Raw genomic sequence first — 12,441 nt, 5'->3', positions numbered from 1 at the left:
ATATTTTTAATGATGTCATAGTTTTAATATGGAAAGCCATCTGGCTCTGAGGAAGAGATTTCTTATATATGTAAGATAAATATATATCTTGCATAATCACTCTAACAATTGTGCTTCTAGTTAATCTTATTCTGTATTTCCCATATGGATCTTATTTAGTTAATTGAAAATTGAGTTGGTTTCCCTGTTTTTTTTTTTTTTTTTAATATAGATATTTTAATGCTCTGATTCATCTTTGGTAATTCTTCATCTACTGACAGAGCAGGTTTTTTGCAGTGTTTTCTACCATATCATATTTCAGAATATAGGAATTCATTGCACACATCACATTCAGGATTCTGTCAGCAAGAATCCCCTTTCAAAATGGTTTATGAAGCCAGTCATACCCATACTAGATATTGTAACTCAATTCTGTACAGATTTTAAAATTCTAATTAATTTGCAATTGTAATTAAAATTACAAAACTGTGGTTAATTTTTCCAGCCATCCATGATTACTAACAACTGTGCTGTTACTGGTTTCCATGTTAGTACAAAAAGCATGAAATATTGTAACAAATCTGCTATACATATAATACCAATCATCATTCTACAAATTTTTGGAATATCAAAAAAATTATTTTTAATTTTACACATTGGAATATGTATTTGGTGTGTACAAAGTGACTCTTAAGAAGAATAATCATGTCATGTGAATTCAGAGTGATTTTCTGCTGCAGTTCAATAGAACCTAATTAACCATAACTTAGAACTGTGTGTGCTCACATGCACTCTCCAAATAGATCTGTCAGTAAAACTGTGCTTGGTGACAGATTTGTACACAAATAGCCAAGGAACTGAATTCTTACAGGAAGTTGTCTTTCTCTGGCAGATAAAGACAAATTCTAGTACTGAAAATGAACTGGGGCTTGATTCTCTAGCATTCAGATTTTCTCTTTTAAAGGCAGTGAGATGGATCAGCCCCTAAAGGCTACTGTCACTTCAGCTGCTAATGATTTTCTGTTATCCTTTTTTTCTAAAAAATTAGCTTTGTTTGCTTCTGTTAACCATGTTACAAAATCTCCCAAGGCATTCTTGATAACTGCTTGCAGATCATTCTCTTCAACATGAAAGATAGCTGGGGAATATGTTTGAGATACATGAGTATATATATATATATATGGTTTTTCTTTTTTTTTTTTTTCCTCATGGACATTCTTATACTCTTTTACAGCACATCAGCTGTACCATCTTGTTCTTTCTGTAGCAGCTCTGCTTTAAACAAAAGCAAAATTCTGACCTAGAAATTTTATAACTTTTTTATAGAACGCTAATTTTAAATATTGAGAGTTATATCACTTACCAGTTCTGCAGTGTTTAGATGCATTTCATCTATTTTTAATCTTTAGAAAATTGATCTACTTGGTTGAAAAATCCTAAAATGTAAATATACATAGGCACATATATTAATCTTCATTTCGGTACTTAAACATGTTTTACACAAGAAGTGCCTTCTTGTGTGGCTCAGATGAGCTGGTATTTAGACCTACTGAAAAGAAGGCCACTTCACTTGGGTGGTTGCCTCCTGGCAGCTTATAACATTTCAATTACATTTTCTCCTGTTCTTTAAATATGCAATTTTTTAGTCAGGGATGAGGTTTTGTGAATATTTAGAGGCATTTTATGGTTTTGTCATCTGATATTTCTTATATTCAGATTAATAGCATTAAATATCTGAATTATCCATGCCCTGAGTAAGGCATGTGAGACATTTTTCTGGGGAAGTCAAATGAGGTTTGTTGAGTAATGACACAGACCCAGCCAGCTTTCCCTCCACATGATAGATTGCTGACAGGGAGGAAACATGTTCCTTATTGTGGCTCATTCCAGAGACAAGACATCTACCATTCCCTTTTGATTTATAAATATTCATTTAGTCTGCTAAATGTAAGTCATGTTTCTCAAGACCGAAAAATTCAAATTATTATTCATATGGGGGACGTTATGGAATGTACTTTTTTTTTCCCCCTCCCTCAACAAATATAAAACTGACACATATTATAGTGCTAGAGCTCTACGAACCTAGGGAACCCAGAGTATTTTTTCTTTTCTTTTGCAGGGTGGTTTTGTATGAAATTATTTCAATGCATTACCTTCACATTTATTAAGGATGTCAAGTCTTATATTTTACAAAATCGTAAATACAGTGTAATAATTTTAATTAGTTTAAAATGTTACAATTTTGTCAGGTCAGGAAATGTAAATAGTGGCATGCAGAACTTTTCAGTCAATAGCACTTTATTTCCCCTCCAACCATCAACTTCCTCAGATGTATTTCAATCGGTCTTCTAAAAAGGATGTACATTCAATTATAGCAGGTTATTGTGAAATTATTCCTACTGTCAATGTTATTGTTTAATTAGCATTATTTGCCAATTAATTTTGCTTATGATCAATTACTTGTTATTTATAAAGATCTTGTCTTGTTTTTATTTTTTAATATCTTGATATTATAGAGCATTAAGGATAGCCTGGGGAGACTGCAAGGTCATGTAGAAATTGTTAACAACAAGAAGACAGCAGCTTTGCAAAATGTTACACCAAAGGAAGCAGCAAATATACAAGAAAAGCTGACTCAACTTAATTTTGAATGGGAGAAACTTAACAAGATGTACAGGGACCGACAAGCGTAAGTAACTTTTAAAACTTTCTCTCTCTGATGGCTTTATTTGGTATGTGGCCTATTGTTGATTTTTTTTTTTTTTTGGAGTTTTTGGGGTTTTTTGTCACAAAGAATACTTTCTTCTAACTAAGAATCGAACATGTGAAAGTTCTTGTAAAACTGAAAATATGAGAATATTTTTACCAGCTATCACTTGCATTAAACCATTGAACTGGTAATGATACATAAATTGCTATGATTTATGGCATATACCTTTTTTCCAGCATGAGTACTTAAGAGTTAACAAATAACTTTGACTTAGATTAAAAAGTCATAGTTTCAAGCATTTATTGAATTACCACAGAAATGTCCTTGACAATTCATCTGAGAATGAATGACATTAATCTGATAATGAAAATCATTTTATATATATCAACAGTTCCACTCAAGAAACTTTCCATTCATAGAAATTCTACAAAATTGGCTCTTCAGTCAATGCTGAAAACTTGACATTAAAAGTTTAGTTTGATATGCCATCTCAAAAGACAATAGATTGATATTTGATAAAATATCACTTTTTACACTGCACTTATGTATTGAAATATAATTCATCTAAGAAAGTGTTGTTAAAAACTTTAGCATTATTATACAAAAAATAGGTTTATGTGCAAATTATTGCATTAATGATAGAATGAAACCTCATTCTAAATGTGTAAGCAGTTACTAGAAGAAAAAAAATACTTCCTCTGGGTTTAGCCTGCACCGACTTTGCTCTACAATCCAATCCTTGGTAACTTATGTTTTCTTTGTTTAGAAATACTGGTGAACAGCTGTCATTTTGCAGATTCCTAGAGACCTGATTTCTACTGTCAGCCAGTCACCAGCTTTGATTTTAGATTGCTGGAGAGAGAAGAGAGTAAGGCTTAAAAAAAATAATAATCAGGGATAAATAGTAAAAACTCTAAGTGAGTAATCTTTGTGTAATTTCTGCTTTATCTCAACATTTAATGTGTAAGAAACTAAGACAGATAGATTTATAATCCGGTAAACTTTACAAATTCTTCTTTGCCTGTTATTTTGTTGGTTTTGTTTCTTTCAAATAGCAAGTCCTGTTCTGGTGTGGTAAGAAAATTCCTTGTAAGTCATGATGCCATGTACAAAAATGAAGCAAAAGTTAGAAAAGAGGTTGAAGAAAATCTGCTTACACAGATAATAAGACCAGGAGATTTTTGGTGTTGAGATTTTTCCTAGAGACTGGCTTTGCCCAGCCTGTTACTCTTTTATTAGAGCAGTCTCTGACAAACCTTTGGAATCTCCTCATATGCATTTTCTGCTGCTGGTGCATAGAAAGGACAGCAATTTATTTAGTTGAAAGCTTGCACTATGATCACTGACACTCAATTATTCGTTATTTTGGCTGTAGTGGTATTTAGCTAGCAGCAGAAGTCTTGTGAGGTGAAATGAATTAGTGTTTGTCAAGTATTTTGAGGTCATCAGATAATGGCAGTAGAGAACTGTAAAGTATGATTTCTGTCCAGCTGGCCTTTGCCTGGGGCACTTACCCTCTTTCAGTAGGATGGACAGTAGCTCAAGGTGATGATAAGTGTGACTGCTGATTCTTTTCACACACCTTTCTTTTTCTTTTTCATATTTTGTGTTTAGTGTCAGCTTTAAAGAGGTTTTGTTTGAACTCTAAACGGTCCCTATAGCTTCTGCTTTTCTTTGAGGTGTGTTTGGATTGCACATGAATCCAAGGCATGAGGTGAAGGAAGACAATATGGCCTTTAGCATTTTACTTCTAGCAGTTTGTGTCTGTAAGGGGTGAAAGTATCAGTGTAACTCTGCCCTGGAGACACGGATGAAGCTCTGTTTAGTAGATAGGCTAATGATGATGATGCTAAGGGACAGGTTTGGAATTATTATTGGAGCTGTCTTGCTTTCAAGGGAGCGTGTCTAAGTGAATGTGAGTATTCCATGTTTGAAAGGTACCAGGAACAAATATACTGGAACTATGTTCATTTCTGAATATTGGTTTTATGAAATAAATGTCCTGTAATAACTTGGAAATTATTATTTCAATAAATGAAAAATCACCAATCACCACAACAGATGGAAGATCAAAGCAACTTTCCTTAGCTCTGTGGTTACTAGCAGAGAGCTTACTCTAAATCTTACAGAAGCCATTAGAAACCTTCATGTTGCATTTTTTTGTGTGAAATTGATTTCCTAGAAGTCCTGATTCATATATAGATACTTTGTAATTAACTCTAGAGTGAGTTCCTTTTAATTAGAAATCAAAATAGATTTTCAGTTTGTTTTATAGCAGAGCCTGCATCAATTTGACAGAAATACACTATGAATGGTAAGCACTCAAACAGCTTTACAATGCAGTTCTTCTACAGTTTTTGAAAACCTTATTTCACACTGTTACTTTAGCATGTTTCCTGTATTTAAATAAGAGTTTTAACTTTTCAAATGTAAGTTAACTGCCCATGTTCTGAATTACTGCAGAACCAGTAAGCCTTGAGGAGATTCCTGTCTATGATTCCTGTATCTGAAGCAGATCCAGCTTCTGTGCTCTTCTTGCTTAGTAGCAATTATAGAGATGCAATATTTAGAGATCTGCATTCAGCCCAAGTGATGTTTTAAGAGTATAGCTATCTTTTCATAGTATGAGATATTTTCTTGAAGGAGTATCTATAAGCAACTGACAAGTGCAAACCCAGATGTTAGAATACTGAGCAAATTATTTTATTGAATATAGATTTCCAGAAACATTTATGTACCACAAGTCTTCTTTCATAGCCTCAACCTCTTACTTCAGAGTGGTCCGACACTCTCATTCATCCCATGCCAATCTTGCACAGATTTCTCATTAACATTCCACTATAAAACCATGCTTAGGTCTGAATCCCTTTGTGACTATTCATTATACAAATATTTATTCTTGCAAAGAATTCAAACTGAAACCAAAAGACTAAAGGGACACATTCAGAGCTTTTAAGAAAATGGTTTTGTAGCCTTGAGTGCCATAAGTATTTTAAGGAACATCAAAATAGATTTAATGTAGGTGATTCTTTAATTTTAATTAGATATACTAGGGAGACCTTTAGGCTATTTATGATTTCCTTCCCAGAGTTTCTCAGCTGTGGATTTCCTATTTCCATCCGAGGCACTTAAAATGCTCTGTAAATATGAACTCATTGAATATATGAGTCATATGACCTACCCTTAGCTCTCCAAGTTTTAATTGTTACCTATTTTACATGTACATGCTTGTGTTCTTTCTCAATTCAATGCCACCAGGAAATCCTTTCACAGGTAACTGCTGCACTATGTACAGTGAATCTCTGGCTCTTCAGGGAGACCAGACAAGATAAGACTAGAGGTATTACTTTTGGATAGATAGAATTAGGGGAGATTAATCTTAAGCTAGAAAGTATAACAAAACAACGCAGTTTAATTTATATCTAAATGTGTTGTTATATATCTCTTTCACTAAGCCCAGTCAGCATTTCTTTGTACTTGCCTTAACTCTGACAAAGTGAATGACAAAAATGAATGTTAGCTGGCTTTGTTTCAGTACTGGGAGAAAAGCAACTAGTGGAAGACATAGGTATTTTAAGAGAAAGTGAGAAATAGTGGCTGTTCTCTTCTGAAAAAAAATATCTGCTCACATATTTCTGTTGAGGATGTAAGTCTTGTTATTAGACTTACCCTTGGCTCAGGATTCAAGGTGAAACTGAACACCAGAACAGATTAATTCATCCCCAATGAGAGAAGAAAATTATTTCCTTTCTAATGTTAATCTCAAAATAGTTACCATGCCTTGCTTTCATGCAGGGTAGCTTTTTTTCCCCTTGCTTTCTTTCACAGTGACTCAAATTGTTCATTTAGATTTTGAAAAGGGCAGCTTATAATGCTTGACTCTTACAGCCAACATTAGTTGTTAATTTATTTCCATACCCTGCTTACTGTACAAAAATGCTCTCCATAGCAGGTGCTATATACTCAAATTCTTGCAACAAATTTGCCACTTGATTTGCCCTCATGATATTGCACCATAAAGTTAATGTGGTGGTAAGTTTCACTGGTTACTTAATTACTAGCAAATAAGTATAAAATAATGTATAACAAGCAGGTCTTATATAACATATAAATGTTTTATTATGGACAATCTAGATAGGGCTTTCTGTCAATATTTATACTGTAAAGAAACCCAAGGTATATATAAATATTTGTGTGGCCTAGTTTATAACCAAAAAGATTAAATTTATAACAAAGCTGGAAAATATTTTTACCTTTTATATGGCCATTAAAATGTCTCTTTTCATGGGACACTATATATAAGATAATCTTCTAAATGGAACTGCTATAAGTGAAATCTAAAATTATTTGTTAAACTTAAATAGCAAATTTGAGACAGGATAAGAAATAATGCTGCAGCTTTTGGGAAAAGAGCTATGTTTATTAAATCACTGTCATAGTGTAATTAAAGAGTTTAAAACAGGAAAATGTTATGGGAATTGAAGGTGCCTGTATTGTAATATGAAGTGAAAATAACTAATTCAGAATTTCTTTTCATAAATAGAGGAGATAATCTTGCATGTGTTTGTGCTGTGAAAATGTTTCAGCTGAAAAAGAATCTTGTATGTTTTAAAATCACCAAGCCTCAAGGCTGACAATTAGCATAACTTAGCATAACTTTAGTGTAAAATGCTTAGTGACAAAACTGCACCACATTCATACAGGAATTATTGTAGAGCCTTTTTCTGCTGTACAAACAAAGATTTTCACTGAGATGTCTGGGAAATGTTATGGCTTAGTCATGAATATGTGGGCTGTAGAACTATGGGAATGCAAATACGAATGATGAGAAATGCAGGCAGAAGCAAATAGACTCTGAGCCATCTGGATATGAACTGTCTTGGGCCTTCATGTCAGATACACAAAAAAATATGACATTGTGGGCAGTGTCATAAGCTATGAGACACAGCTGGAATGAAGGTTATACTTGCTTTAGGGACAGTGCTGTGTTAGTGCATCTCTGTAACTTCACAGATAGTCCTGATTTATAGCCAGCCATCTCAGAGCACAGGCAGAGCTCATTCCTGCTTAGCTGCATCCATCCATGTAGATATAGCCTAGGAGAACTGCAGGATATCCTCAGGTCCAAAACTTTATTTGCAGTGACTTCTATTACCTTCTGTAACTGTTGACAAATAAGGTATACTTTCACTGTTGGTATTGAATCATTGCATTGTGCTGTGCCAGAATTTTTCAGCTGGATGAATATTTAGCTGGGTCAGCTGTGCTCTGGATGAAGGATGAGGTTGCAGGAACTGCCATTAGGTCCAATGCATATTGGATGTACTAAGGTAAGCTCCTTTGCAGAATTCCCTTGAGGCTTTTTAAGGAATTGCCACTCTCTGGTTGCCATGGTGCAGTGTACACCGCCCTGCAAGTACCTCCTGGTAAAGCATTTTTGACAGTAGAGGGAGCTTAGTCTTTTAACATCAGAAGTTAGTTTCTCTTTTATACAGTTTTCATCACCATTTCTCAGCTCTCAGTGCATGTTTTTGCTATCATCTAATAAATATAATTTTTTTTTTGCTTCCTCCAAGGCAGTTTGAAAGGAAGTTTTTTTCTTTTATTATATGTGTTACATAAACATAAACATGTGCCAGATAGACAAAGACACACATTAAATTTGGAGTAGAAAGCAGCAAGTTTCGTGTACTAACACAGACCTTGGTACAAATAGATTTGAGAATACAAAGTTCATCCTGGTGACCTTCAGTAATTCACTGGGGGTGGTCAGCTTTGAAATTTTCTTTTCTTTATGGGCAAGTCAGTGTTTGAGGTGATTTTGGTGAAAGCTAGTCAATATTTCTGATGTGATCCAAAATGTTGCAGCTATGGAACTTTGTCTAGTTCCTATAGCACTAGATACGCTGCACATTAATAGAGTAGTTTCTGCTCCCTAAAATTTTGACCCTTGAGATTAATTTAGCCTTTTATTTATTTATTTTATTTGTCAGTGGAACTGTGAGTATTGTTTATCATAGGAAAAAGGTTTCCTTCTTAACTTGAAGCAGAGTATTGCAGGGATGGTTTGTAAAAGTAGGCAAAACACCAGTTTCCTATTTACTGTTATTCTGGGGGGACTGTGGCATCCCATCCTTAACAGGGTGGGAGTACCCTAGATTTATAAGATGCCATTTTCAAAAATGAACGACAGAAATCAGATGAACCATAAACACTTTAAAAGTTTTATTACTAAATTGTACACATGATGGAAATTATATACATAATATTATATATACATTACATATATCTATAAATATAAGTCTGTTATAGTATAAGTAAGCAGTGGTGGATTTTGACTAAGGGGTTGGGTGAAACAGAAGAGAGAAAGAGAAATGTAAGAGGGAGAGGGAGGAAAAAAGAGAAAGAAAGAGAGAGAAAGGGCTGCAGGGATCCATCTGATGGGGCAAGCACCACCCAGGCTTTGTGGTGTTTAAACACCTGTTTAAAATGAAGTTTTCCCATCCTGGAGCTAAGTTTCTTGCTTTCTATGCAAAATTGTTATCATCTTCAGTTTGTTCTTTTAGACCTCTGAAAATAGGTCAGAGTTTATGGGGGATTTTAGGAGTTTTGACTGGGGAATAAAGGCTACTGGGCTGGCCTTTGGCCAACAGTCCATGCCCTCATTCCTGTACTTGCCCTGTACTGTGTTCTTTGCTCCAGGAGGCAGAACAAGGACACTTGTCCCATGAAAGTACTGCCCTACCTCTGCCTGGCCCCTTCTTCAGCCACATGCTATTCTTCCTCACTGTGTGCTCTCACCAACAACCCTTGGCTGGCTCCAAGGCCATCTGGCTGTTGGTGTTTGAGACATGTTTAAAGCCTTATCTTCGGGGCTTCTGCAGGGAACTGTGCCTTAGATGCATTGCAACTAGTTCTTTCCAATGTTATATTATTTATTTCTTCCTAGAATATATGGTTTCCTTCTACCTCAGACTTTCATTATTTCATTTGATTGGTAATTTTAAGTATCTAGTTGCTTTTCTAGTAAAAGAGAGATTAATTCTTAACGTAAGGTTGAAAATTTTCTTCTAGCAGTTACACTAAAATAAAATGAGTGACAATTATTTTGCTGTGCTCCTATATCATTAAGGCTGATATCAGTCAGGAAAATTTGGTTTAGTAATAACTCCATTAAGACCTTGAGGCAATTCTCTATCTATTAGGGCTACATAAGGATAACATTGTAAGAAGGGTACAGCTTCAATTCTAGTCAGATTATCTGATGTACTCTTTCTGCCATACAAGTCTTGTATGGCAGCAAGAAAACTAAAAGGAGGTGGGTGCCAAGATTAAAAATTAATAAAGAAAAAAATTCACATAAAATTCCCATAGAATGCAGATGATACCTATATTTTGCATAGCTGGGTGGCTGGAATTAGCAACTGCGAATCAAAATGGAACTCAGGGACCTTCTGCTTGTCTTTTTGGAGTGTTAAAACAAATAAAATGTTCTTTCTTCTCTCCAGAAACCAATTTTTCAAAATCCTATAACAGCATAATTACCTCTGAGACTTCCCTCTCAGATTTGGCTGAAATTGGCTAAAAGGCTAGAAAATTTATTATTGGGAATGAATGATGGACAACATAATCACTGAAGTTTCATTTCCTTAGGTTTTATTTGCTTAGCCTGTTAGTCATAAAAAATTCACTAGAATCCCTTTTAGCAATTTATCTCCGTGTGATTGCACCTTGCTGCTGTATTTTCCCCTTGTCCCGAGCTGTGAAAGATCTAGCTATGGTGACTTAGAGGGTTTTCATTTCCTTAATTAGTGTCACAGAGTCACAGAATAATTCAAGTTGGAAGGACTGTCAGGGTTTCTCCCAGTCTAACATTCTGCACAAAACATGCTCAACACTAGTAGACCAGGTTACTTTAGCCAGACAGGTCTTAAAGGCTTCAACAGCAGAGACTGACCAACTTCTTGGCAACCTGTTCCACAGCTTGACTGCCCTCATGGTGCAATTTTTTTCCTTATATCTGGTATAAATTTCTCATTTGCTTTTATGCCTTTGGTCTTTCATCCTCACACTATGCCCCCCTCTGAAGAGCCTGACCGAAGCTCTTCAACGACCTCCTCACAGAGCAAGTGTCCCAGACTTCGTGGTGTTGTCCTGCTGAATTCACTCCAGTTCATTAAGGTCCTGTTTAATCAGTGCAAAACTGGACTCAGTGTTCTCAATGTGGCCCAGTGAGACCTGAGGGAGGAAGGCTAGTCTTTTCTCTCCATCTGCTGGCTGTGCTGCTGCCAATGCAGCCCAGGATATACTTGTTTGTTTTGGCTAACAAGGTACGCTGCTGGCTCATGTCCCACTTGCTGCCCACAGTACTCCAGATCCCTTTTTGCAAAGCCACTTTCCAGCCAATCAGTTTCCAAACTATATTTTTGCAAGGAGTTCTTCCTTCACAGATGCTGGACTTTGTATTTTTCTATTAATTCAGTGGGGCTTCTGTTGGCTCACCCCTATCTCGCTCCCTCTGAATGGCAGCTCTGAGATTAAGCATGCTGACTTTTCTACCTCTGATTTAACCCTGGTGGGGGATTGGAGGACTTTAGAAGAACCCTCTCGGGGTTGTTAGGAGAAAAAAAATTGGATATGAGCAGGAAACATGCATTTGCAGCCCAGAAAGTCAATGGCATCTTGGGCTGTAAAGCCTTTGCTGTCTCGGTGTCCTGGGGTGCAGCCTGGATGGGGGAAAATACTTATAGGGCTTGGGTTCTATGACATAATTCTCGACTTGACCTTACTACTTCTTGGACTTCTCCTTTTTCAGTCATGTCTGTAAGCATGTGAAGTAGTAAGGTGAAGCATGATCCAGGGGCATCCTGCTGGTCCTTCTCCTTTTTTATAGGTTCATTATATTTTTCAGACTTTATACAATTTTATTCTTTTAGAACACGGATTTCATACTCATGAAGAAATAATGCTTATTTGAATGGTAGGGGGTACTTCATCTGGTGGAAAATCCTGCAAAGAAATCAGAACCTTCTGATATAAGTATTGTCCTTTTAATATATCTAAAGTTTCATGCATTCATCAGTAAGATTTCCTGCAGTGTCTCTCTGGAATCTGCTTGACATAGGCCGCTGGAATATGTTAATAATCAGAGGTTATTGTTCTGTAGTCCTACAATGTCTGTCCATCTTGTCTAGGAAAGGACTTGTATTTCTTGAACTTTTAAAGGTTTAAAAAGTTTCAGAAAAGCAAGCATCTGCTGCTCAACAAACCAGAAACTGTGAATGTAACTTCTAACTATGCAGATTTTCAGAAATGTGTTATGCTTCATCATTTTATTCACAGTGTTTCTTTCAAACATTCAAACTCTTTATTGTCAGTTCTAGTTAATAAAATTCTAAAAGTGATAGTGTTTGATTTTCCTTTATCACTACTAAACAAAGAGCTTCCTTTCACCGTTTTTATTAGCTATTATTGTAAAGTGCCATGTCTGTCTTCAAAACTCTTTTTCCTGGCTATAAATTTGCCTTCCTAAGTATAAAGTGTTGCTATAGGTTGAATCCTCTGTACATTTATCTTTGTGTGTGTAGTTTCATGCATGTCTGAAAGTGCTTTTAGCTGCTCCCTTCTAATTTTGCTCTCAGGGTGAGAGATGCTGCAGTTGTATTTGGAACCATTTTGAGAAAGGGTAAAGAAACTTAATCTTTATAAGGCTTTATGGTCCAGATTTTATTGACCAGTGCAGCACTTTATTC

The 12,441-nt window shown here is 35.6% G+C and overlaps 1 protein-coding gene across 18 annotated transcripts in view; it reads left to right on the top strand.

Moving 5' to 3' along the window:
• DMD (dystrophin) overlaps positions 1 to 12,441 on the top strand; it is a 1,135,802-nt gene that overhangs the window by 572,057 nt on the left and 551,304 nt on the right. For all 18 annotated transcript variants that reach the window (XM_072937290.1, XM_041719931.2, XM_041719926.2 and 15 more), the window contains one exon: positions 2,496 to 2,668. In XM_072937290.1, coding sequence (XP_072793391.1) covers positions 2,496 to 2,668 — 173 coding nt within the window. The remainder of the gene's footprint in view (positions 1 to 2,495; positions 2,669 to 12,441) is intronic.

This window comes from Taeniopygia guttata, chromosome 1 (assembly GCF_048771995.1).
Source record: "Taeniopygia guttata chromosome 1, bTaeGut7.mat, whole genome shotgun sequence".
NCBI classification, from domain to species: domain Eukaryota; kingdom Metazoa; phylum Chordata; class Aves; order Passeriformes; family Estrildidae; genus Taeniopygia; species Taeniopygia guttata.
This window is presented reverse-complemented; position numbering and strand designations above follow the sequence as displayed.